The sequence below is a fragment of the Rhinoraja longicauda genome, chromosome 15, assembly GCF_053455715.1.
Source record: "Rhinoraja longicauda isolate Sanriku21f chromosome 15, sRhiLon1.1, whole genome shotgun sequence".
In the NCBI taxonomy this organism is placed as follows: Eukaryota; Metazoa; Chordata; class Chondrichthyes; order Rajiformes; family Arhynchobatidae; genus Rhinoraja; species Rhinoraja longicauda.
In genome coordinates, this window is record NC_135967.1 from 34,180,644 (window position 1) to 34,208,472 (window position 27,829).

Sequence of the window (27,829 nt, forward strand, 5' to 3'; positions counted from 1 at the left end):
CAGCGGCTCAATGGTCATGGCCTGGCCATCAGCCTTGCCAAATGTCAATTTGGCCTCCCTTCCATCAGCATCCTTGGCCACCACATCAATCAGCACATAGCGGTCCCGCTCCCGACCAAGGGTGAGGCCATTCGCAAGTTTCCCAAACCCTCTACGGTGAAGGGACTCCAAGAGTTTGTCGGCATGGATGACTTCTATCACTGTTTCGTGCCAGCAGCCGCCAGGATCGTGCAACCGCCGTTCATTACCCTTGGGGGGGGGGGGGAGGTCATGAGGCGAGCTGAGTCATTTTGGCTTCGTACCGTCGTTTGTCGGGCTCGAACTCTCGCATGGACTGGGCGTGATCTGGGCCGACCAATCACGGGGTCCAGGGGGCAGGCCTTCGTGTGCAGGCGGAGAACAAAGAGTTGCCGTTAGAATTTGAACCCGGGCATGCGCGCGTGAACGACGGGGCTGTATCGGTTAATGATTATACGGAGTGTTTACACAACGCGTGGACCTCCACGAGTGGACCAACTCGTGGAAATCCAATCCCTAAAAGCTGCTATTCACATCCACGTTAACACAATATTGGGACACAGTAATCTCTGAGGCAGGAAAATTACAGTCAGCTCTGTCCATGGTAATAGAATACTTGTGTTTACCAATCACTTCTAAAATGCTGTTAACTGTTTCTTAAGTAGTTTACAATATTAGATAGGTCAATGGATAGAAAGAAACAATATCAAACCTCTTAAATGTGGTGCAGTGACATATACTTTAATTCAACTTGCTCCCCAAACCTGTTCATGTTCAGTCTGTAAGCTCTTTCAGAATGATGGAACATAGCAATCCAATAAGTGCAAGATGTGCTTTGCCAGAACTTGAGGATTTAGATTGAGCTTTGCTCTCCTTCTTTACAGTCACTCAGAGTGCCAGTGGCCAGTCAACTTTAATCAGGACCAGCACAACACATTCATACAAATACAGCAGGTGTGATACCTAATGCCTTTGTCACTACTTTGCAACAATTAGGAACAGAATTATGTGCAGCACTGCAGTGGTGATCGGTGTTAGAATTCAAAGTATGTTCAATTCTACCTCAATGAAAGCAACGTGTACCATTTTGCATTTCAGCTGAGCTTTCCAACCTGCAGCTAGAAAATTCAAATATTGCCCGAGTTTCGCTGGCAGAGGAACAGAAACTTAAAATCCGGGCACGCTGAGAGCATTTTAATGCAATACATTGTCAAATTCAGGATCGTCAAAATAGCTCCTCAATCAGGTATTTTAGAAATTATGAAAATGACCTTCATCTGTATGTATGTGAATAAAATGCCTGCAGCCACGAGAAAAAAAATCCAGGCATCACATGGCAATATTTATAACAGTGTTTCTAGTTCTAAAGGAATTGAATGTGAGGCGAGTGGTGTTTTCTAAAATTCCATCAACATCACTTTCGGTAATATTTGAATACAGTATATTTCATTTTAATCTTTTTATACTGGAATATATAAGGTTAGGTATAAAGAGTGAAAACAGTAAATTCACTGATGCTTTTGTTCAGTTGTGGTTCTAATCCAATCACAGTTCTGGTAAAGTGACTTATTTTTTTATTGCATAAAATTTACAGCATAAATGCTCCCAATGGTTTACATTTGATGGAACTCTTCCTTTAGATGGTTAGTTGGGATCTTGCCTATCTTCCTTTTTCACACTACTGTGTCAAGGGGACATGCTCTGAACTCCTGCCCTCCCACCCCCATCCTCACTCCAACACATTTCTGCTAATACATTCCTGGCATGTTAAGAGAAAATACCTCAGGTCTGAATCTTAAGACATCAACTCAATATTGTTCACAGACCAGTCACCCAACAGGTACTACAGTCTGAAACTATCCCTTAAACACGAAATTAATCCAGCATTATTTCCATTTGATTCCTGGGATTGTTTAATTTAGTTTAGTTTAGAGACACAGCTTGGAAACAGGCCCTTCAGCCCACAGATTCCGAATCGACCAGCGATCACCCATGCACTAGCTCCATCCTACATAGTAGGGACAATTTTTACAGAAGCCAATTAACCTATAAACGTAGTACACATCTTTGAGATGTGGGAGGACTCTGGAGCACTCATAGAAAAACCGTGCAATCACAAGGGAGAACCTCTGTAGAGACAGCGGCCCTAATCAGGATTGAACACAGGTCTCTGATGCTGTAAAGTAGCAACTCTACCGCTGCACCACTGTGCCGCCAAATTGTCTAGTGATGCTATTTCTAGCATTAAGGAAAATATTCCTTCCAACCTCATCTGCAGTTCAACTGAGATTCCTTGATAGAAGAGTTTGATTAAAAAGCTGCAATATTTTTGTGCTGTGAATGGCTGCTGGTATCTGAATCTTCTTCTGCAGTTGTGAAGCACCAGTCTCAGCAGGTCTCTAAACATGCGTTATTCACTGTCCAATCTCCATTGACCTTGGCAAGGTAACATTATAGGAGGCATTGATAGCAGTTTCTTCTTGCTTGTTTAAGTAGTGAGAAAATAAATCCAATGATTTTAAATTTGAAACTACTTTACTACTGTCATAGCTTACAAAGTTTACATTTCATCTTTATTTATCCAAGTGTTTAAATTAACCAGACCCGAGCTGAGTACAATGATTGAATTTTGGGATCCTGTGTAAGACAACACCAGATTGATCCAAATAGTCAAGTGTTATTGACATCTCAACTTGTTATTAAACATTCTTCCTGATTCAGATGCAACTATTTGGATCACCCAGGTCAAAAATTGTTGTAAGTTTTTGAAGGATAAAAATTGGGATTTACATTCATCAAAGCACTTGGGAAAACCAAAAACAAACAATATCATAACCAAATGAAGACAAAAGCATCATGGGCTACAGTAATTAATTATTGAGGTATGTTTTAAAATAATAGATTAAAAAAGTATGGGGTACCAAAATAGAAAACAAAAATGATAATTCCCTCAATAAAAAAGCCCAGAAGATAATTCCCAACTGCATGCACCAGAATGCAATATTAAAATTCTTAAGTCTTTGTCAATTTGCAATTTATCACACGTATCGTTGATTTGTCAACTGTGTACATTGCTGCTATGTAACAGCTTTTCAAGTCATCCTTTTTGGTGCCACTTCAAAAAGTACTGCAGGAAAGAGCAGTAAATGTTCAGAACTATATATTTTTAATTTTTTCTATCTCTTACCTCTTTATCAAACCATAAAATGCTAGAGGAACTCAGCAGGTCAGGCAGCATCTGGGGAGGGAGTGGGCAGACGAGGTTTGGGTCAGGATCCTACTTACCTCTGTATCCTACTTCTCTAAGCAATTATATGCGATGCATTCACAAATAAACATGCTAAAATGATTTCAGTATGCCATTCGAGAGAAATGTTGTTAATCCTTAACATTAGTTCTATTTTGTTTTCTATCTACAGATGCTACCTAACCTGCTGGGCATTTCCTGTATTTTTTCTTTTCATTTCAGATTTGATATATCTGTGGTATTTTATTTTTGGATCAGTGCTGTGCTATTGCAAAATCCGAATGGATAATAAAAACACGGAATCAAATTATTTACAGTCTTTCTTGCAGGAAAACCAATTCTTAATGATTACATGATATGTGGCACTGCTTACCGTTTTTGATTCATTACTTTTCATCTCTCCACTGTTACATGCATCCGAGGAGGTATTTGGACCAACAGAAGAGGAATTCTGTGTTACAAACAAAAACAATATTTGTGCTATGTGTAACATTTCTGGCGTTACCAAATATAACTTGCACCACTTACGTTGTTGTATTGTCAACCTATCCCTTTGGATCTGAGCTATTAGATGACGATCCATTTCTTCTGGAAGTTTCCTTTCTTCATTTCTATTTACTGTAGTTTCAATCTATTTTCCACATTGCATGGATTCACAGCACAAAATCTATTGCCATTTTAATGATCTATATACAAGTACCTCTGAACCTCAAGATCTAAAATGTTTCTAACATCACACTCAAAAAAAAAATTCTGGCCTGAAAACAATTCAGAATCTGAAGGTGTGAGAGAAATGTGACTTTCCATTCTTAATTTGTTTATAATTATTTTGAAGATTTGCAGTCCCAATGATATCCGTGGAATGCTATTGGTCATGAACTCGCAATCAGAGTACCCGTTCATTCATGTTGTTCTCTCTCCTGCTGCTCATCATTTTCCTAAGCAGTTCAATGTCTTAGACATAGTCTTCAATTCTGAGCTTCAACTTTATGTCATTATCTCTCAGAAGCAACTTTATAAAATACTTACTAGAGGTCTGTATAAAAAACATCCACAGACATTCTGCTATCCTTTATTTAATTCTTCAAAAAATCCATTGGTTTTGCCACATGTGACATCCTCTGTCTGAAGGGAACATTTAAGATTTTCTCTCAATCATTATATATTCAAATAATTTCTTGGTAACTGTTGTTAGATTCTCTCACTTCCGTTTCCTGGGTTTCTTACATTAAAAGAGTACTGTGTAAATTTCTAATCTATAAGAGATATTTCCAGAATCAAAATAATTTTAGGAATTTATAGTTAGGGTACTTGCAATGTTTACAGGTGTTTCATTTAAGATCAAAACAACAGAAACCATCTTGTCCTTGAAGTTAGTTCATTAGCATTATTTTCATCATTATTATCTTGCCAACATACCTATTGATGAATCCTGAGATATGCAATCTGCTGAACTTTTTCTTCACTGGAAATACCATAGCTTTTCCATTTCTCAACTTATTTTCATTTACAAAATGATACCGCCAATTTACAAAGGGCCTTTAATGCTTCTGACTGTCCTGCTTCTTCCTAACAACCTTAAAAATGTTTTGCATAGTTTGAATAAACATAGCATGACTTATTTTGTGCTCCCTTTTTGTAACGTTTACCGCCTGTGAAAGTTTTTGTTGTTCCTTGTTCTCTCCCAGTCACGAGGATCTGGCATTAGAACATAGACACAAAATGCTGGAGTAACTCAGTGGGTCAGGCAGCATCTCTGGAGAGAAGGAATGGATGACGTTTCGTGTCAAGACCCTTCTTCAGACATTCCTTCTGGCATTAGAATGTTGGTTTACTTTTATATTGACCCTTAACCCTTCAGTATATTTTTGGACCTGCAGAGTTATTGCCCTTTAAGGATATAAACGAATTCTCTCAAAACACTTGACAAATTGTCCTGACAGGCCGAATAAACCTTTTTTGTGTTGTTATAAAAATTTGTTTGACTTCTTTGAAGAAGTAACATGTACTTTAGAAAAAGGATGTAGAGTATTGATTTCCAGGAGACTGTTTATAAGGTGTCACATCAAAGGTTTTTGTGGAAAATAAAATTTAATGTGTAGGAGGTAACAAATTGGCATGGAGAGAAGGTTGACTGACTAACAGGAAGCAAAAAGTAGGTATAAATAGGTGAAAATAAACCAAACTGCATATGCTGGAAATCTGAAACAGAACCAGAACATCATGGAAATATTCAGTGGGTCAGGCCGCATCATTGGGAAGAGAAACAGAGTCACTGCTTCAAGTCAGAGATTGTTTATCAGATATGAAAAGGAAACTTATGAAGCTTGTAAAGCAGCTTGTAAACAGCTGTTTCTGTTTCCAGTTAGCAAGATGTAATGAGTTATGTGCCACAAGCATAATTTCCCTTTGATGAAACCACTTGAAACACTTTGCCTAGTTATCTTAAATCTTTCCATGTGCCCTATTCTAACATTTTTTAAAAGATCCTCATGATGTCAAGGTAATTGGTCAGTAATTTTGCACTTTCTGTCTCCGTCATTTTTGAATGAAACAGATTCCCGAATTTTGGAATTGCTGCAATTTTAGAGAAGTAAAAGCTACTCATCAATTAACTCATTAAATACATCTTTTAAAACCTTGGGACCATGCTACTTTTTTCCATTTCTTATAACTTAACATTTTAATCTAAAGTAGATCAATTTAAAATACTTTTCCATTAAATCAGACTTTTACAATCTTACTAATCATTAAATTTGATTAGTTTTACTAATCATAAATTAATTCCATTTAAATTGTTCAGTTCATAATTTATAATTTGAATTCAGTTGCAAGTATTGTCAGAACCAATGTGCCCCTAATTTGCAGAAGTGCAACACAAAATCTAAATATTCTTCTCAATCCTGGAATGTTCTGAGTACTACAATGCACAGACTTCTATAAAAGGCCATCAATTGATGCTCCGCAAAATTAGTTGATCTCTTCCAGTTACCCTTTAAGGTAAGGCTCTTGCGGTAAAATTTTACTGATCGCATTGGCAAGAAGTTACATAAACACTGACTGAGTCCTCCAGCCCTACTCTAAAAGATGACACCATGCTCTCCTGCTTTTACCATTTATAGTCTTCAGCCTAATATCAGATGGTACTTATGCACCACGAATATCCAACAGGAATTGGACTCAGAGCAAAATAAAGGTACAATGTTTGGAACATTATTCCCAGGTCACTACTCATGTACTTAATGAAGTGTGACTATGATTCATAGTTTGGCATATCTGAGTGATCGCAAACTATCAAGGGAAAATTAGTATCAATTTATAAAATTGTTGAGAGTGGAGTCTGTCCATTTTTATTGTAATCATATGAGAATATTGTGCCATCTGTAAATTAAGAAAATGGAGCTGTCCTGAAATTACCACTTTGACTTTAAATATTGAACCAAATATTTTAAATAAAGTAAAAATAACAGGAGTTGGAAATGCTATTTATTCCTTTGCAGGTCAATATCATCCAAACATTTGACATTGCACGTTAATGCAATTAACAGTAATAAACCTAAGAATTAACCATGGAACAATCATCAGAATTGGAGGAACAGCACCTCATATTTCACTTGGGGAGCTTGCAACCTAGCTGTATGAATATTGACTTCTCTAACTTCAAGTAACCCTTGCTTTCCTCTCCCTCCATCCCTCCCCCATCCTACTTCTCCGACCAGTCTGACTGTCCTACTGATTAAAGTTTACATTGTATGCCTCGTTGTCACATTCCCCAGCTGACAATGATTTATTTTAAATTGTCCTTGATCCTGGCCCCCTTTGATCTCTAGTTTTCACACCTTGCCGTTCCATATCTCTCGTTTCCCTCTCCCCTGACTTGCAGTCTCAAGAAGGGTCTCAACCCGAAACTTCACCCATTCCTTCTATCAGAGGTAGCACACCTGTCCTGCTGAGTTACTCCAGGATTTTGTGTCTATCTTCAGTGCAAACCAACATCTGCAGTTCCTTCCTAAACAGAATTCATGTGATGTGTGGGGTAAATCTAAGATGTAGTGGGCAGTGATTGCAAAAATTGATTACTCGCTTGCACTATTCCCTTGTGCCATTTCTTAAATCTTTCTTGCAGAGGTTAATTTGGTCTGAGAAAGGATTGCTATCACATCTAAGTGCATAATCCATCTTCCTTCTTTAATTGTACATTTTCACATATTGCAAGGCTGTCTTGCAGTACTAATTTCAAGGAGCTGCAATGCCAGGGTTCAACACATCACAGACCGGCTTCAGAAAATCCTAGCGAGGGAAGGCGATCAACCTGAAGTCGTTGTGCACGTGGGCACGAATGACGTCGGGCGGAAGAGGAAGGAGGTGCTACAGCGGGAGTTTAGAGAGTTGGGAAAAACGCTGAGAAGTAGGACGTCGAAGGTGGTTATCTCTGGACTGCTACCGGTACCTCGTGCTGGTGAGGCCAGGAACAGAGAGATAGAGGGTATGAATTTATGGCTGAGGGACTGGTGCAGAGAGCAGGGATTTAGATTTCTGGACCACTGGGATCTCTTCTGGGCTAGGGGTGACTTGTACAAAAGGGACGGGTTGCATCTTAACAGCAGGGGGACAAACATTCTGGCAGGCAGGTTTGCTAGTGTGACACCTGTGGCTTTAAACTAAGTAGTGGGGGGGAGGGGTTAACAAATTGTGAATATGAAGATGAGGTAAAAGGGAATACAGGAGATATTGCAAAAGACTCTAGGAAGAATGGGAACAGAAGTTCCAGAGCGGAAAAGAAATTAAGGGCAGGGCCAATTGTGAACGATGTGAGAGGGGAGGTAAATACAGAAGTTAAAGTGTTGTACTTAAATGCGCGTAGTATAAAAAATAAAGTGGATGAGCTTGAGGCTCAGTTAGTCATGGGCAAGTATGATGTTGTAGGGATCACTGAGACATGGCTACAAGAGGACCAGGGCTGGGAACTGAATATTCAGGGGTACACAACGTATAGAAAAGACAGACAGGTGGGCAGAGGGGGTGGGGTTGCTCTGATGGTAAGGAATGATATTCATTCCCTTGCAAGGGGTGACATAGAATCAGGAGATGTTGAATCAGTATGGATAGAAATGAGAAATTGTAAGGGTAAAAAGACCCTAATGGGAGTTATCTATAGGCCCCCAAACAGTAGCCTCGACTTAGGGTGCAAGTTAAATCAGGAGATAAAATTGGCGTGTCAAAAATGTAATGCTACGGTGGTTATGGGAGATTTCAACATGCAGGTAGACTGGGATAATCAGGTTGGAAATGGACCCCAGGAAAGAGAGTTTGTAGAGTGCCTTCGAGATGGATTCTTAGAACAGCTTGTACTGGAGCCTACCAGGGAGAAGGCAATTCTGGATTTAGTGTTGTGTAATGATCCTGATCTGGTAAGGGGACTAGAGGTAAAAGAGCCATTAGGAGGCAGTGATCACAACATGATAAGTTTTACTCTGCAAATGGAAAGGCAGAAGGGAAAATCGGAAGTGTCGGTATTGCAGTATAGCAAAGGGGATTACAGAGGCATGAGGCGGGAGCTGGCCAAAATTGATTGGAAGGAGGCCCTAGCAGGGAAGACGGTAGAACAGCAATGGCAGGTATTCCTGGGAATAATGCAGAGGTTGCAGGATCAATTTATTCCAAAGAGGTGGAAAGACTCTAAGGGGAGTAAGAGACACCTGTGGCTGACAAGGGAAGTCAGGGACAGCATAAAAATTAAGGAGAGGAAGTATAACATAGCAAAGAAGAGTGGGAAGACAGAGGATTGGGACTCTTTTAAAGAGCAACAAAAGTTAACTAAAAAGGCAATACGAGGAGAAAAGATGAGGTACGAGGGTAAACTAGCCAATAATATAAAGGAGGATAGCAAAAGTTTTTTTAGGTACGTGAAGAGGAAAAAAATAGTCAAGGCAAATGTGGGTCCCTTGAAGACAGAAGCAGGGGAATTTATTATGGGGAACAAAGAAATGGCAGACGAGTTAAACCGTTACTTTGGATCTGTCTTCACTGAGGAAGATACACACAATCTCCCAAATGTTCTAGGGGCTGGAGAACCTAGGGTGATGGAGGAACTGAAGGAAATCCACATTAGGCAGGAAATGGTTTTGGGTAGACTGATGGGACTGAAGGCTGATAAATCCCCAGGGCCTGATGGTCTGCATCCCAGAGTACTTAAGGAGGTGGCTCTAGAAATAGTGGAAGCATTGGAGATCATTTTTCAATGTTCTATAGATTCAGGATCAGTTCCTGTGGATTGGAGAATAGCAAATGTTATCCCACTTTTTAAGAAAGGAGGGAGAGAGAAAACGGGTAATTATAGACCAGTTAGTCTGACATCAGTGGTGGGGAAAATGCTGGAGTCAATTATAAAAGACGAAATTGCTGAGCATTTGGATAGCAGTAACGGGATCGTTCCGAGTCAGCATGGATTTACGAAGGGGAAATCATGCTTGACAAATCTACTGGAATTTTTTGAGGATGTAACTAGGAAAATTGACAAGGGAGAGTCAGTGGATGTGGTGTACCTCGACTTTCAGAAAGCCTTCGACAAGGTCCCACATAGGAGATTAGTGGGCAAAATTAGGGCACATGGTATTGGGGGTAGGGTACTGACATGGATAGAAAATTGGTTAACAGACAGAAAGCAAAGAGTGGGGATAAATGGGTCCCTTTCGGAATGGCAGGCAGTGACCAGTGGGGTACCGCAAGGTTCGGTGCTGGGACCCCAGCTATTTACGATATACATTAATGACTTAGACGAAGGGATTAAAAGTACCATTAGCAAATTTGCAGATGATACTAAGTTGGGGGGTAGTGTGAATTGTGAGGAAGATGCAATAAGGCTGCAGGGTGACCTGGACAGGTTGTGTGAGTGGGCGGATACATGGCAGATGCAGTTTAATGTAGATAAGTGTGAGGTTCTTCACTTTGGAAGTAAGAATAGAAAGGCAGATTATTATCTGAATGGTGTCAAGTTAGGAGGAGGGGGAGTTCAACGAGATCTGGGTGTCCTAGTGCATCAGTCAATGAAAGGAAGCATGCAGGTTCAGCAGGCAGTGAAGAAAGCCAATGGAATGTTGGCCTTCGTAACAAGAGGAGTTGAGTATAGGAGCAAAGAGGTCCTTCTACAGTTGTACCGGGCCCTGGTGAGACCGCACCTGGAGTACTGTGTGCAGTTTTGGTCTCCAAATTTGAGGAAGGATATTCTTGCTATGGAGGGCGTGCAGCGTAGGTTCACTAGATTAATTCCCGGAATGGCGGGACTGTCGTATGTTGAAAGGCTGGAGCGATTGGGCTTGTATACACTGGAATTTAGAAGGATGAGGGGGGATCTTATTGAAACATATAAGATAATTAGGGGATTGGACACATTAGAGGCAGATAACATGTTCCCAATGTTGGGGGAGTCCAGAACAAGGGGCCACAGTTTGAGAATAAGGGGTAGGCCATTTAGAACGGAGATGAGGAAGAACTTTTTCAGTCAGAGGGTGGTGAAGGTGTGGAATTCTCTGCCTCAGAAGGCAGTGGAGGCCAGTTCGTTGGATGCTTTCAAGAGAGAGCTGGATAGAGCTCTTAAGGATAGCGGAGTGAGGGGGTATGGGGAGAAGGCAGGAACGGGGTACTGATTGATAGTGATCAGCCATGATCGCATTGAATGGCGGTGCTGGCTCGAAGGGCTGAATGGCCTACTCCTGCACCTATTGTCTATTGTCTATTGTTTGCTGGCTCACAAAGAATCAAAAAACCTTGACATCGACAAAAAGTCTCAAGACTAATTATTTCTGGACAACCATATTCTAAAAATGATCAGTTAATCTATTGTGTTTGGCAATTTGGGTTAAATGAGAAACACCACCTTAATATTTATACTTGATATTTCTGCTAGGTGAGCAACTGGAATGGGAGACTGGGGTTAATCTGATGAACTACAAACACACAAAGTAGCATTCCTTGGTATGGCAATACACTGTCAGCAGAAATTGTATACATATATTGTATATACACATACGCATCTACACATACATAATAAATATTTTTTGATGTTTGTTATGGTGTTTACAGAGTACTATTTTTATATATCCATTGTGCTGCTACAAATAAGATTTTTGTTGCCCTGTATCAGGACATATGACACTCTTAACTCCCGAAGTAAGGGGCATATGATCAAAGCCGAGACAAATTAATGTTTGGCCACTCATTTCTTGTAACATGTGGATCAAGTGCTGCATGTAAGTAAACAAAATACTCCAAGTACTATTTTGGAAGGAAATGCAGATGCTAGTTTACACCAAAGATAGACACAAAATGCTGGAGTAACTCAGCGAGAAGGTAGCATCTCCAGAGAGAAGGAATGTGTGATGTCTCGGGTCGAGACCCTTCATCAGACCGATGAAGAGTCTTGACCTGAAATGTCACCCATTCATTCTCTCCAGAGATGCTGCATGTCTTGATGAGTTGCTCCAGCTTTTTGTGTCTAACTGTGCTGCTGAAACTTGCAGTTGTGCATCCCTAAAAGATTTAATGCTGCAGGTAGGTATTGACCTAGATTTCACTGAATGGGGACCACTCCCCACATTCACTGTTCTCATTTGCCATTGTCAATAGACAATAGACAATAGGTGCAGGAGTAGGCCATTCAGCCCTTCGAGCCAGCACCGCCATTCAATGCGATCATGGCTGATCACTCTCAATCAGTACCCCGTTCCTGCCTTCTCCCCATACCCCCTCACTCCGCTATCCTTAAGAGCTCTATCCAGCTCTCTCTTGAAAGCATCCAACGAACTGGCCTCCACTGCCTTCTGAGGCAGAGAATTCCACACCTTCACCACTCTCTGACTGAAAAAGTTCTTCCTCATCTCCGTTCTAAATGGCCTACCCCTTATTCTTAAACTGTGGCCCTTTGTTCTGGACTCCCCCAACATTGGGAACATGTTTCCTGCCTCTAATGTGTCCAATCCCCTAATTATCTTATATGTTTCAATAAGATCTCCCCTCATCCTTCTAAATTCCAGTGTATACAAGCCCAATCGCTCCAGCCTTTCAACATACGACAGTCCCGCCATTCCGGGAATTAACCTAGTGAACCTACGCTGCACGCCCTCCATAGCAAGAATATCCTTCCTCAAATTTGGAGACCAAAACTGCACACAGTACTCCAGGTGCGGTCTCACCAGGGCCCGGTACAACTGTAGAAGGACCTCTTTGCTCCTATACTCAACTCCTCTTGTTACGAAGGCCAACATTCCATTGGCTTTCTTCACTGCCTGCTGTACCTGCATGCTTCCTTTCAGTGACTGATGCACTAGGACACCCAGATCTCGTTGAACATCCCCTCTTCCTAACTTGACACAATTCAGATAATAATCTGCCTTTCTATTCTTACTTCCAAAGTGAATAACCTCACACTTATTTGAGGAATATAAAGAATGTAAAAGGAATCTTAAAAAGGAAATTAGAAAAGCGAAAAAAAGATATGAGGCTGCTTTGGCAAATAATGTAAAAGTAAACCCCAAGGGGTTCTACAGATATGTCAATAGCAAAAGGATAGTGAGGGATAAAATTGGTCCATTAGAGAGTCAGAGTGGACAGCTATGTGCTGAGCCGGAAGAAATGGGGGAGATATTAAACAATTTCTTTTCTTCGGTATTTACCGAGGAGAAGGATATTGAATTATGTGAGGTAAGCGAAACAAGTAGAGTAGTGATGGAAATTAGGAGGATTAAAGAAGAGGAGGTACGGACACTTTTGAAGAATATAAAAGTGGATAAGTCTCCAGGTCCTGATAGGATATTCCCTAGGACATTGAGGGAAGTTAGTGCAGAAATAGCAGGGGCTATGACGGAAATATTTCAAACGTCATTAGAAACAGGGATGGTGCCGGAAGATTGGCGCATTGCGCATGTTGTGCCTTTGTTTAAAAAAGGTTCTAAAAGTAAACCTAGCAATTATAGACCTATTAGTTTGACGTCTGTGGTGGGAAAATTAATGGAAAAGATACTTAGGGACAATATATATAATTATTTGGATAATCAAGGCCTGATTAGAAACAGTCAACATGGATTTGTGCCTGGAAGGTCATGTTTGACTAATCTTCTTGAATTTTTTGAAGAGGTTACCAGGGAAATTGATAAGGGCAAGGCTGTGGATGTTGTCTATATGGACTTCAGTAAGGCATTTGACAAGGTTCCACATGGAAGGTTGATTAAGAAGGTTAAATCGTTGGGTATTAATAGTGAGGTTGCAAGATGGATTCAACAATGGCTGAATGGGAGATACCAGAGGGTAATGGTTGACAATTGTATGTCAGGTTGGAGGCCAGTGTCTAGTGGAGTGCCCCAAGGATCTGTGTTGGGTCCACTGTTGTTTGTCATTTACATTAATGATCTGGATGATGGTGTGGCAAATTGGATTAGTAAATATGCAGATGATACTAAGATAGGTGGAGTAGTTGATAGTGAGGTAGATTTTCAAAGTCTACAGAGAGACTTGGGCCTTTTGGAAGGGTGGGCTGAAAGATGGCAGATGGAGTTTAATGCTGATAAGTGTGAGGTGCTGCATTTTGGTAGGACAAATCAAAATAGGACGTACAGGGTAAATGGTAGGGAATTGAGGAATGCAGTGGAACAGAGGGATCTGGGAATAACTGTGCATTGTTCCCTGAAGGTGGAATCTCATGTGGATAGGGTGGTGAAGAAGGCGTTTGGTATGCTTGCCTTTATAAATCAGAGCATCGAGTATAGAAGTTGGGATGTAATGTTGAAATTGTACAGGGCATTGGTGAGGCCGAATCTGGAGTATGGTGTGCAGTTCTGGTCGCCAAATTATAGGAAGGATGTCGACAAAATGGAGAGGGTACAGAGGAGATTTACTAGAATGTTGCCTGGGTTTCAGCACTTAGGCTACAGAGAGAGGTTGAATAGGTTGGGTCTTTATTCTTTGGAGCGTAGAAGGTTGAGGGGGGACTTGATAGAGGTTTTTAAAATTTTGAGAGGGACGGACAGAGTTGACGTGGGTAGGCTTTTCCCTTTGAGAGTGGGGAAGATTCCAACAAGGGGACATAACTTCAGAATTGAGGGACAAAGGTTTAGGGGTAACATGAGGGGGAACTTCTTTACTCAGAGGGTTGTGGCTGTATGGAATGGGCTTCCGGTGGAAGTGGTGGAGGCTGGCTCGATTTTATTATTTAAGAGTAAATTGGATAGGTATATGGATAGGAGGGGATTGGAGGGTTATGGTCTGAGTGCAGGTAGATGAGACTAGGTCAGGGAGAATGGTCGGCGTGGACTGGTAGGGCCGGACAGGCCTGTTTCCATGCTGTAGTTGTTATATGTTATATGTTATATGTTATCTACATTAAACTGCATCTGCCATGTATCCGCCCACTCACACAACCTGTCCAAGTCACCCTGCAGCCTTATTGCATCTTCCTCACAATTCACACTACCCCCCAGCTTAGTATCATCTGCAAATTTGCTAATGGTACTTTTAATCCCTTCATCTAAGTCATTAATGTATATCGTAAATAGCTGGGGTCCCAGCACCGAACCTTGCGGTACCCCACTGGTCACTGCCTGCCATTCCGAAAGGGACCCATTTATCCCCACTCTTTGCTTTCTGTCTGTCAACCAATTTTCTATCCATGTCAGTACCCTACCCCCAATACCATGTGCTCTAATTTTGCCCACTAATCTCCTATGTGGGACCTTGTCGAAGGCTTTCTGAAAGTCGAGGTACACCACATCCACTGACTCTCCCCTGTCAATTTTCCTAGTTACATCCTCAAAAAATTCCAGTAGATTTGTCAAGCATGATTTCCCCTTCGTAAATCCATGCTGACTCGGAATGATCCTGTTACTGCTATCCAAATGCTCAGCAATTTCGTCTTTTATAATTGACTCCAGCATCTTCCCCACCACTGATGTCAGACTAACTGGTCTATAATTACCCATTTTCTCTCTCCCTCCTTTCTTAAAAAGTGGGATAACATTTGCTATCCTCCAATCCACAGGAACTGATCCTGAATCTATAGAACATTGAAAAATGATCTCCAATGCTTCCACTATTTCTAGAGCCACCTCCTTAAGTACCCTGGGATGCAGACCATCAGGCCCTGGGGATTTATCAGCCTTCAGTCCCATCAGTCTACCCAAAACCATTTCCTGCCTAATGTGGATTTCCTTCAGTTCCTCCATCACCCTAGGTTCTCCGGCCCCTAGAACATTTGGGAGATTGTGTGTATCTTCCTCAGTGAAGACAGATCCAAAGTAACGGTTTAACTCGTCTGCCATTTCTTTGTTCCCCATAATAAATTCCCCTGCTTCTGTCTTCAAGGGACCCACATTTGCCTTGACTATTTTTTTCCTCTTCACGTACCTAAAAAAACTTTTGCTATCCTCCTTTATATTATTGGCTAGTTTACCCTCGTACCTCATCTTTTCTTCCCGTATTGCCTTTTTAGTTAACTTTTGTTGCTCTTTAAAAGAGTCCCAATCCTCCGTCTTCCCACTCTTCTTTGCTATGTTATACTTCCTCTCCTTAATTTTTATGCTGTCCTTGACTTCCCTTGTCAGCCACAGGTGTCTCTTACTCCCCTTAGAGTCTTTCCGCCTCTTTGGGATAAATTGATCCTGCAACCTCTGCATTATTCCCAGGAATACCTGCCATTGCTGTTCTACCGTCTTCCCTGCTAGGGCCTCCTTCCAGTCAATTTTGGCCAGCTCCTGCCTCATGCCTCTGTAATCCCCTTTGCTATACTGTAATACTGACACTTCCGATTTTCCCTTCTGCCTTTCCATTTGCAGAGTAAAACTTATCATGTTGTGATCACTGCCTCCTAATGGCTCTTTTACCTCTAGTCCCCTTATCAGATCAGGATCATTACACAACACTAAATCCAGAATTGCCTTCTCCCTGGTAGGCTCCAGTACAAGCTGTTCTAAGAATCCATCTCGAAGGCACTCTACAAACTCTCTTTCCTGGGGTCCATTTCCAACCTGATTTTCCCAGTCTACCTGCATGTTGAAATCTCCCATAACCACCGTAGCATTACATTTGTGACACGCCAATTTTATCTCCTGATTCAACTTGCACCCTATGTCGAGGCTACTGTTTGGGGGCCTATAGATAACTCCCATTAGGGTCTTTTTACCCTTACAATTCCTCATTTCTATAAATACTGATTCAACATCTCCTGATTCTATGTCACCCCTTGCAAGGGAATGAATATCATTCCTTACCAGCAGAGCAACCCCACCCCCTCTGCCCACCTGTCTGTCTTTTCTATACGTTGTGTACCCCTGAATATTCAGTTCCCAGCCCTGGTCCTCTTGTAGCCATGTCTTAGTGATCCCTACAACATCATACTTGCCCATGACTAACTAAGCCTCAAGCTCATCCACTTTATTTTTTAAACTACGCGCATTTAAGTACAACACTTTAACTTCTGTATTTACCTCCCCTCTCACATCGGTCACAAATGGCCCTGCCCTTAATCTCTTTTCCCCTCTAGAACTTCTGTTCCCATTCTTCCGAGAGTCTTCTGCAATATCTCCTGTATTCCCTTTAACCTCATCTTCATATTCCCAATTTGTTAACCCCTCCCCCCCACTACTTAGTTTAAAGCCACAGGTGTCGCATTAGCAAACCTGCCTGCCAGAATGTTTGTCCCCCTGCTGTTAAGATGTAACCCGTCCCTTTTGTACAAGTCACCCCTAGCCCAGAAGAGATCCCAGTGGTCCAGAAATCTAAATCCCTGCTCTCTGCACCAGCCCCTCAGCCATAAATTCATACCCTCTATCTCTCTGTTCCTGGCCTCACCAGCACGAGGTACCGGTAGCAGTCCAGAGATAACCACCTTCGACGTCCTACTTCTCAGTCTTTTTCCTAACTCTCTAAACTCCCGCTGTAGCACCTCCTTCCTCTTCCGCCCTACGTCATTCGTGCCCACGTGCACAACGACTTCAGGTTGATCGCCTTCCCTCACTAGGATTTTCTGAAGCCGGTCTGTGATGTGCTGAACCCTGGCACCAGGGAGGCAACAGATCATCCTCAAGTCCCTCCTGCTGCCACAGAATCTTCTGTCCGTCCCTCGGACGATGGAGTCACCCACCACTACGGCTGTTCCTGACTTCGGTCTCCCCTGTCGAGTATCCTTGCCAACAGGTCCGCCACTCGGACTGGAAACGTCTTCTGCCCCGACAGTTCCCAAGAGGGTATACCTATTTGCAATAGGCACAGCCACTGGGGTCTCCTGTAGTCCACGTCCACTCCCCCCTGAAACAGTCTCCCACCTTCGCTCGACCTGGACCCTTGGCGTGACAGCCTCACAATAGGTCCTGTCGAGGAAACTCTCGCATTCCCGGATGGCCCTGAGGTCATCCAACTGCCTCTCCAACTCCACCACATGTTCATTCAGGAGCCGCACCTGGACACAGTTCTTGCAGGTGTAGCTCCCAGAAGCTCCAGCGACGTCCCTATCTTCCCACATCCTGCAGGAAACACACTGCACCAACTTTTCCGCCATTACCTTGTGTCTATAAACAGTTCAGGCTTAAAACAATTGTAACCTCCTCACCTCAGCCTCCTCGCCGAAGACTTGCAGCCAAAGACTCGCACTTTTCTCACTGGGCACTAGACTCGCAGCCAAAGACTCGCACTTTTCTCACTGGGCACTAGACTCGCAGCCAAAGACTCGCAGCCAAAGACTCGCACTTTTCTCACTGGGCACTAGACTCGCAGCCAAAGACTCGCACTTTTCTCACTGGGCACTAGACTCGCAGCCAAAGACTCGCACTTTTCTCACTGGGCACTAGACTCGCAGCCAAAGACTCGCAGCCAAAGACTCGCACGTTTCTCACTGGGCACTAGACTCGCAGCCAAAGACTCGCACTTTTCTCACGGGGCACTAGACTCGCAGCCAAAGACTCGCACTTTTCTCACTGGGCACTAGACTCGCAGCCAAAGACTCGCACTTTTCTCACTGGGCACTAGATTCGCAGCCAAAGACTCGCACTTTTCTCACTGGGCACTAGACTCGCAGCCAAAGACTCGCACTTTTCTCACTGGGCACTAGACTCGCAGCCAAAGACTCGCACTTTTCTCACTGGGCACTAGACTCGCAGCCAAAGACTCGCACTTTTCTCTCTGGGCACCAGACTCGCAGCCAAAGACTCGCACATTTCTCACTGGGCACCAGACTCGCAGCCAAAGACTCGCACTTTTCTCACTGGGCACCAGACTCGCAGCCAAAGACTCGCACTTTTCTCACTGGGCACCAGACTCGCAGCCAAAGACTCGCACTTTTCTCACTGGTTAATGATTATACGGAGTGTTTACACAACGCGTGGACCTCCACGAGTGGACCAACTCGTGGAAATCCAATCCCTAAAAGCTGCTATTCACATCCACGTTAACACAATATTGGGACACAGTAATCTCTGAGGCAGGAAAATTACAGTCAGCTCTGTCCATGGTAATAGAATACTTGTGTTTACCAATCACTTCTAAAATGCTGTTAACTGTTTCTTAAGTAGTTTACAATATTAGATAGGTCAATGGATAGAAAGAAACAATATCAAACCTCTTAAATGTGGTGCAGTGACATATACTTTAATTCAACTTGCTCCCCAAACCTGTTCATGTTCAGTCTGTAAGCTCTTTCAGAATGATGGAACATAGCAATCCAATAAGTGCAAGATGTGCTTTGCCAGAACTTGAGGATTTAGATTGAGCTTTGCTCTCCTTCTTTACAGTCACTCAGAGTGCCAGTGGCCAGTCAACTTTAATCAGGACCAGCACAACACATTCATACAAATACAGCAGGTGTGATACCTAATGCCTTTGTCACTACTTTGCAACAATTAGGAACAGAATTATGTGCAGCACTGCAGTGGTGATCGGTGTTAGAATTCAAAGTATGTTCAATTCTACCTCAATGAAAGCAACGTGTACCATTTTGCATTTCAGCTGAGCTTTCCAACCTGCAGCTAGAAAATTCAAATATTGCCCGAGTTTCGCTGGCAGAGGAACAGAAACTTAAAATCCGGGCACGCTGAGAGCATTTTAATGCAATACATTGTCAAATTCAGGATCGTCAAAATAGCTCCTCAATCAGGTATTTTAGAAATTATGAAAATGACCTTCATCTGTATGTATGTGAATAAAATGCCTGCAGCCACGAGAAAAAAAATCCAGGCATCACATGGCAATATTTATAACAGTGTTTCTAGTTCTAAAGGAATTGAATGTGAGGCGAGTGGTGTTTTCTAAAATTCCATCAACATCACTTTCGGTAATATTTGAATACAGTATATTTCATTTTAATCTTTTTATACTGGAATATATAAGGTTAGGTATAAAGAGTGAAAACAGTAAATTCACTGATGCTTTTGTTCAGTTGTGGTTCTAATCCAATCACAGTTCTGGTAAAGTGACTTATTTTTTTATTGCATAAAATTTACAGCATAAATGCTCCCAATGGTTTACATTTGATGGAACTCTTCCTTTAGATGGTTAGTTGGGATCTTGCCTATCTTCCTTTTTCACACTACTGTGTCAAGGGGACATGCTCTGAACTCCTGCCCTCCCACCCCCATCCTCACTCCAACACATTTCTGCTAATACATTCCTGGCATGTTAAGAGAAAATACCTCAGGTCTGAATCTTAAGACATCAACTCAATATTGTTCACAGACCAGTCACCCAACAGGTACTACAGTCTGAAACTATCCCTTAAACACGAAATTAATCCAGCATTATTTCCATTTGATTCCTGGGATTGTTTAATTTAGTTTAGTTTAGAGACACAGCTTGGAAACAGGCCCTTCAGCCCACAGATTCCGAATCGACCAGCGATCACCCATGCACTAGCTCCATCCTACATAGTAGGGACAATTTTTACAGAAGCCAATTAACCTATAAACGTAGTACACATCTTTGAGATGTGGGAGGACTCTGGAGCACTCATAGAAAAACCGTGCAATCACAAGGGAGAACCTCTGTAGAGACAGCGGCCCTAATCAGGATTGAACACAGGTCTCTGATGCTGTAAAGTAGCAACTCTACCGCTGCACCACTGTGCCGCCAAATTGTCTAGTGATGCTATTTCTAGCATTAAGGAAAATATTCCTTCCAACCTCATCTGCAGTTCAACTGAGATTCCTTGATAGAAGAGTTTGATTAAAAAGCTGCAATATTTTTGTGCTGTGAATGGCTGCTGGTATCTGAATCTTCTTCTGCAGTTGTGAAGCACCAGTCTCAGCAGGTCTCTAAACATGCGTTATTCACTGTCCAATCTCCATTGACCTTGGCAAGGTAACATTATAGGAGGCATTGATAGCAGTTTCTTCTTGCTTGTTTAAGTAGTGAGAAAATAAATCCAATGATTTTAAATTTGAAACTACTTTACTACTGTCATAGCTTACAAAGTTTACATTTCATCTTTATTTATCCAAGTGTTTAAATTAACCAGACCCGAGCTGAGTACAATGATTGAATTTTGGGATCCTGTGTAAGACAACACCAGATTGATCCAAATAGTCAAGTGTTATTGACATCTCAACTTGTTATTAAACATTCTTCCTGATTCAGATGCAACTATTTGGATCACCCAGGTCAAAAATTGTTGTAAGTTTTTGAAGGATAAAAATTGGGATTTACATTCATCAAAGCACTTGGGAAAACCAAAAACAAACAATATCATAACCAAATGAAGACAAAAGCATCATGGGCTACAGTAATTAATTATTGAGGTATGTTTTAAAATAATAGATTAAAAAAGTATGGGGTACCAAAATAGAAAACAAAAATGATAATTCCCTCAATAAAAAAGCCCAGAAGATAATTCCCAACTGCATGCACCAGAATGCAATATTAAAATTCTTAAGTCTTTGTCAATTTGCAATTTATCACACGTATCGTTGATTTGTCAACTGTGTACATTGCTGCTATGTAACAGCTTTTCAAGTCATCCTTTTTGGTGCCACTTCAAAAAGTACTGCAGGAAAGAGCAGTAAATGTTCAGAACTATATATTTTTAATTTTTTCTATCTCTTACCTCTTTATCAAACCATAAAATGCTAGAGGAACTCAGCAGGTCAGGCAGCATCTGGGGAGGGAGTGGGCAGACGAGGTTTGGGTCAGGATCCTACTTACCTCTGTATCCTACTTCTCTAAGCAATTATATGCGATGCATTCACAAATAAACATGCTAAAATGATTTCAGTATGCCATTCGAGAGAAATGTTGTTAATCCTTAACATTAGTTCTATTTTGTTTTCTATCTACAGATGCTACCTAACCTGCTGGGCATTTCCTGTATTTTTTCTTTTCATTTCAGATTTGATATATCTGTGGTATTTTATTTTTGGATCAGTGCTGTGCTATTGCAAAATCCGAATGGATAATAAAAACACGGAATCAAATTATTTACAGTCTTTCTTGCAGGAAAACCAATTCTTAATGATTACATGATATGTGGCACTGCTTACCGTTTTTGATTCATTACTTTTCATCTCTCCACTGTTACATGCATCCGAGGAGGTATTTGGACCAACAGAAGAGGAATTCTGTGTTACAAACAAAAACAATATTTGTGCTATGTGTAACATTTCTGGCGTTACCAAATATAACTTGCACCACTTACGTTGTTGTATTGTCAACCTATCCCTTTGGATCTGAGCTATTAGATGACGATCCATTTCTTCTGGAAGTTTCCTTTCTTCATTTCTATTTACTGTAGTTTCAATCTATTTTCCACATTGCATGGATTCACAGCACAAAATCTATTGCCATTTTAATGATCTATATACAAGTACCTCTGAACCTCAAGATCTAAAATGTTTCTAACATCACACTCAAAAAAAAAATTCTGGCCTGAAAACAATTCAGAATCTGAAGGTGTGAGAGAAATGTGACTTTCCATTCTTAATTTGTTTATAATTATTTTGAAGATTTGCAGTCCCAATGATATCCGTGGAATGCTATTGGTCATGAACTCGCAATCAGAGTACCCGTTCATTCATGTTGTTCTCTCTCCTGCTGCTCATCATTTTCCTAAGCAGTTCAATGTCTTAGACATAGTCTTCAATTCTGAGCTTCAACTTTATGTCATTATCTCTCAGAAGCAACTTTATAAAATACTTACTAGAGGTCTGTATAAAAAACATCCACAGACATTCTGCTATCCTTTATTTAATTCTTCAAAAAATCCATTGGTTTTGCCACATGTGACATCCTCTGTCTGAAGGGAACATTTAAGATTTTCTCTCAATCATTATATATTCAAATAATTTCTTGGTAACTGTTGTTAGATTCTCTCACTTCCGTTTCCTGGGTTTCTTACATTAAAAGAGTACTGTGTAAATTTCTAATCTATAAGAGATATTTCCAGAATCAAAATAATTTTAGGAATTTATAGTTAGGGTACTTGCAATGTTTACAGGTGTTTCATTTAAGATCAAAACAACAGAAACCATCTTGTCCTTGAAGTTAGTTCATTAGCATTATTTTCATCATTATTATCTTGCCAACATACCTATTGATGAATCCTGAGATATGCAATCTGCTGAACTTTTTCTTCACTGGAAATACCATAGCTTTTCCATTTCTCAACTTATTTTCATTTACAAAATGATACCGCCAATTTACAAAGGGCCTTTAATGCTTCTGACTGTCCTGCTTCTTCCTAACAACCTTAAAAATGTTTTGCATAGTTTGAATAAACATAGCATGACTTATTTTGTGCTCCCTTTTTGTAACGTTTACCGCCTGTGAAAGTTTTTGTTGTTCCTTGTTCTCTCCCAGTCACGAGGATCTGGCATTAGAACATAGACACAAAATGCTGGAGTAACTCAGTGGGTCAGGCAGCATCTCTGGAGAGAAGGAATGGATGACGTTTCGTGTCAAGACCCTTCTTCAGACATTCCTTCTGGCATTAGAATGTTGGTTTACTTTTATATTGACCCTTAACCCTTCAGTATATTTTTGGACCTGCAGAGTTATTGCCCTTTAAGGATATAAACGAATTCTCTCAAAACACTTGACAAATTGTCCTGACAGGCCGAATAAACCTTTTTTGTGTTGTTATAAAAATTTGTTTGACTTCTTTGAAGAAGTAACATGTACTTTAGAAAAAGGATGTAGAGTATTGATTTCCAGGAGACTGTTTATAAGGTGTCACATCAAAGGTTTTTGTGGAAAATAAAATTTAATGTGTAGGAGGTAACAAATTGGCATGGAGAGAAGGTTGACTGACTAACAGGAAGCAAAAAGTAGGTATAAATAGGTGAAAATAAACCAAACTGCATATGCTGGAAATCTGAAACAGAACCAGAACATCATGGAAATATTCAGTGGGTCAGGCCGCATCATTGGGAAGAGAAACAGAGTCACTGCTTCAAGTCAGAGATTGTTTATCAGATATGAAAAGGAAACTTATGAAGCTTGTAAAGCAGCTTGTAAACAGCTGTTTCTGTTTCCAGTTAGCAAGATGTAATGAGTTATGTGCCACAAGCATAATTTCCCTTTGATGAAACCACTTGAAACACTTTGCCTAGTTATCTTAAATCTTTCCATGTGCCCTATTCTAACATTTTTTAAAAGATCCTCATGATGTCAAGGTAATTGGTCAGTAATTTTGCACTTTCTGTCTCCGTCATTTTTGAATGAAACAGATTCCCGAATTTTGGAATTGCTGCAATTTTAGAGAAGTAAAAGCTACTCATCAATTAACTCATTAAATACATCTTTTAAAACCTTGGGACCATGCTACTTTTTTCCATTTCTTATAACTTAACATTTTAATCTAAAGTAGATCAATTTAAAATACTTTTCCATTAAATCAGACTTTTACAATCTTACTAATCATTAAATTTGATTAGTTTTACTAATCATAAATTAATTCCATTTAAATTGTTCAGTTCATAATTTATAATTTGAATTCAGTTGCAAGTATTGTCAGAACCAATGTGCCCCTAATTTGCAGAAGTGCAACACAAAATCTAAATATTCTTCTCAATCCTGGAATGTTCTGAGTACTACAATGCACAGACTTCTATAAAAGGCCATCAATTGATGCTCCGCAAAATTAGTTGATCTCTTCCAGTTACCCTTTAAGGTAAGGCTCTTGCGGTAAAATTTTACTGATCGCATTGGCAAGAAGTTACATAAACACTGACTGAGTCCTCCAGCCCTACTCTAAAAGATGACACCATGCTCTCCTGCTTTTACCATTTATAGTCTTCAGCCTAATATCAGATGGTACTTATGCACCACGAATATCCAACAGGAATTGGACTCAGAGCAAAATAAAGGTACAATGTTTGGAACATTATTCCCAGGTCACTACTCATGTACTTAATGAAGTGTGACTATGATTCATAGTTTGGCATATCTGAGTGATCGCAAACTATCAAGGGAAAATTAGTATCAATTTATAAAATTGTTGAGAGTGGAGTCTGTCCATTTTTATTGTAATCATATGAGAATATTGTGCCATCTGTAAATTAAGAAAATGGAGCTGTCCTGAAATTACCACTTTGACTTTAAATATTGAACCAAATATTTTAAATAAAGTAAAAATAACAGGAGTTGGAAATGCTATTTATTCCTTTGCAGGTCAATATCATCCAAACATTTGACATTGCACGTTAATGCAATTAACAGTAATAAACCTAAGAATTAACCATGGAACAATCATCAGAATTGGAGGAACAGCACCTCATATTTCACTTGGGGAGCTTGCAACCTAGCTGTATGAATATTGACTTCTCTAACTTCAAGTAACCCTTGCTTTCCTCTCCCTCCATCCCTCCCCCATCCTACTTCTCCGACCAGTCTGACTGTCCTACTGATTAAAGTTTACATTGTATGCCTCGTTGTCACATTCCCCAGCTGACAATGATTTATTTTAAATTGTCCTTGATCCTGGCCCCCTTTGATCTCTAGTTTTCACACCTTGCCGTTCCATATCTCTCGTTTCCCTCTCCCCTGACTTGCAGTCTCAAGAAGGGTCTCAACCCGAAACTTCACCCATTCCTTCTATCAGAGGTAGCACACCTGTCCTGCTGAGTTACTCCAGGATTTTGTGTCTATCTTCAGTGCAAACCAACATCTGCAGTTCCTTCCTAAACAGAATTCATGTGATGTGTGGGGTAAATCTAAGATGTAGTGGGCAGTGATTGCAAAAATTGATTACTCGCTTGCACTATTCCCTTGTGCCATTTCTTAAATCTTTCTTGCAGAGGTTAATTTGGTCTGAGAAAGGATTGCTATCACATCTAAGTGCATAATCCATCTTCCTTCTTTAATTGTACATTTTCACATATTGCAAGGCTGTCTTGCAGTACTAATTTCAAGGAGCTGCAATGCGTTTGCTGGCTCACAAAGAATCAAAAAACCTTGACATCGACAAAAAGTCTCAAGACTAATTATTTCTGGACAACCATATTCTAAAAATGATCAGTTAATCTATTGTGTTTGGCAATTTGGGTTAAATGAGAAACACCACCTTAATATTTATACTTGATATTTCTGCTAGGTGAGCAACTGGAATGGGAGACTGGGGTTAATCTGATGAACTACAAACACACAAAGTAGCATTCCTTGGTATGGCAATACACTGTCAGCAGAAATTGTATACATATATTGTATATACACATACGCATCTACACATACATAATAAATATTTTTTGATGTTTGTTATGGTGTTTACAGAGTACTATTTTTATATATCCATTGTGCTGCTACAAATAAGATTTTTGTTGCCCTGTATCAGGACATATGACACTCTTAACTCCCGAAGTAAGGGGCATATGATCAAAGCCGAGACAAATTAATGTTTGGCCACTCATTTCTTGTAACATGTGGATCAAGTGCTGCATGTAAGTAAACAAAATACTCCAAGTACTATTTTGGAAGGAAATGCAGATGCTAGTTTACACCAAAGATAGACACAAAATGCTGGAGTAACTCAGCGAGAAGGTAGCATCTCCAGAGAGAAGGAATGTGTGATGTCTCGGGTCGAGACCCTTCATCAGACCGATGAAGAGTCTTGACCTGAAATGTCACCCATTCATTCTCTCCAGAGATGCTGCATGTCTTGATGAGTTGCTCCAGCTTTTTGTGTCTAACTGTGCTGCTGAAACTTGCAGTTGTGCATCCCTAAAAGATTTAATGCTGCAGGTAGGTATTGACCTAGATTTCACTGAATGGGGACCACTCCCCACATTCACTGTTCTCATTTGCCATTGTCAATAGACAATAGACAATAGGTGCAGGAGTAGGCCATTCAGCCCTTCGAGCCAGCACCGCCATTCAATGCGATCATGGCTGATCACTCTCAATCAGTACCCCGTTCCTGCCTTCTCCCCATACCCCCTCACTCCGCTATCCTTAAGAGCTCTATCCAGCTCTCTCTTGAAAGCATCCAACGAACTGGCCTCCACTGCCTTCTGAGGCAGAGAATTCCACACCTTCACCACTCTCTGACTGAAAAAGTTCTTCCTCATCTCCGTTCTAAATGGCCTACCCCTTATTCTTAAACTGTGGCCCTTTGTTCTGGACTCCCCCAACATTGGGAACATGTTTCCTGCCTCTAATGTGTCCAATCCCCTAATTATCTTATATGTTTCAATAAGATCTCCCCTCATCCTTCTAAATTCCAGTGTATACAAGCCCAATCGCTCCAGCCTTTCAACATACGACAGTCCCGCCATTCCGGGAATTAACCTAGTGAACCTACGCTGCACGCCCTCCATAGCAAGAATATCCTTCCTCAAATTTGGAGACCAAAACTGCACACAGTACTCCAGGTGCGGTCTCACCAGGGCCCGGTACAACTGTAGAAGGACCTCTTTGCTCCTATACTCAACTCCTCTTGTTACGAAGGCCAACATTCCATTGGCTTTCTTCACTGCCTGCTGTACCTGCATGCTTCCTTTCAGTGACTGATGCACTAGGACACCCAGATCTCGTTGAACATCCCCTCTTCCTAACTTGACACAATTCAGATAATAATCTGCCTTTCTATTCTTACTTCCAAAGTGAATAACCTCACACTTATTTGAGGAATATAAAGAATGTAAAAGGAATCTTAAAAAGGAAATTAGAAAAGCGAAAAAAAGATATGAGGCTGCTTTGGCAAATAATGTAAAAGTAAACCCCAAGGGGTTCTACAGATATGTCAATAGCAAAAGGATAGTGAGGGATAAAATTGGTCCATTAGAGAGTCAGAGTGGACAGCTATGTGCTGAGCCGGAAGAAATGGGGGAGATATTAAACAATTTCTTTTCTTCGGTATTTACCGAGGAGAAGGATATTGAATTATGTGAGGTAAGCGAAACAAGTAGAGTAGTGATGGAAATTAGGAGGATTAAAGAAGAGGAGGTACGGACACTTTTGAAGAATATAAAAGTGGATAAGTCTCCAGGTCCTGATAGGATATTCCCTAGGACATTGAGGGAAGTTAGTGCAGAAATAGCAGGGGCTATGACGGAAATATTTCAAACGTCATTAGAAACAGGGATGGTGCCGGAAGATTGGCGCATT

General features: G+C 40.9%; 1 protein-coding gene across 4 annotated transcripts in view; it reads right to left on the bottom strand.

Moving 5' to 3' along the window:
- dlg3 (discs, large homolog 3 (Drosophila)) overlaps positions 1–27,829 on the bottom strand; it is a 358,637-nt gene that overhangs the window by 282,394 nt on the left and 48,414 nt on the right. For 3 of the 4 annotated variants that reach the window (XM_078412470.1, XM_078412469.1, XM_078412468.1), the window contains exons 4-5: positions 21,772–21,849; positions 3,639–3,716 (exon numbers count right to left, since the gene is read on the bottom strand). In XM_078412470.1, the coding sequence (XP_078268596.1) occupies positions 3,639–3,716; positions 21,772–21,849 (156 nt within the window). Of the gene's footprint in view, positions 1–3,638; positions 3,717–21,771; positions 21,850–27,829 lie in introns of those variants that run through there. The other variant, XM_078412473.1, reaches the window with a different exon arrangement.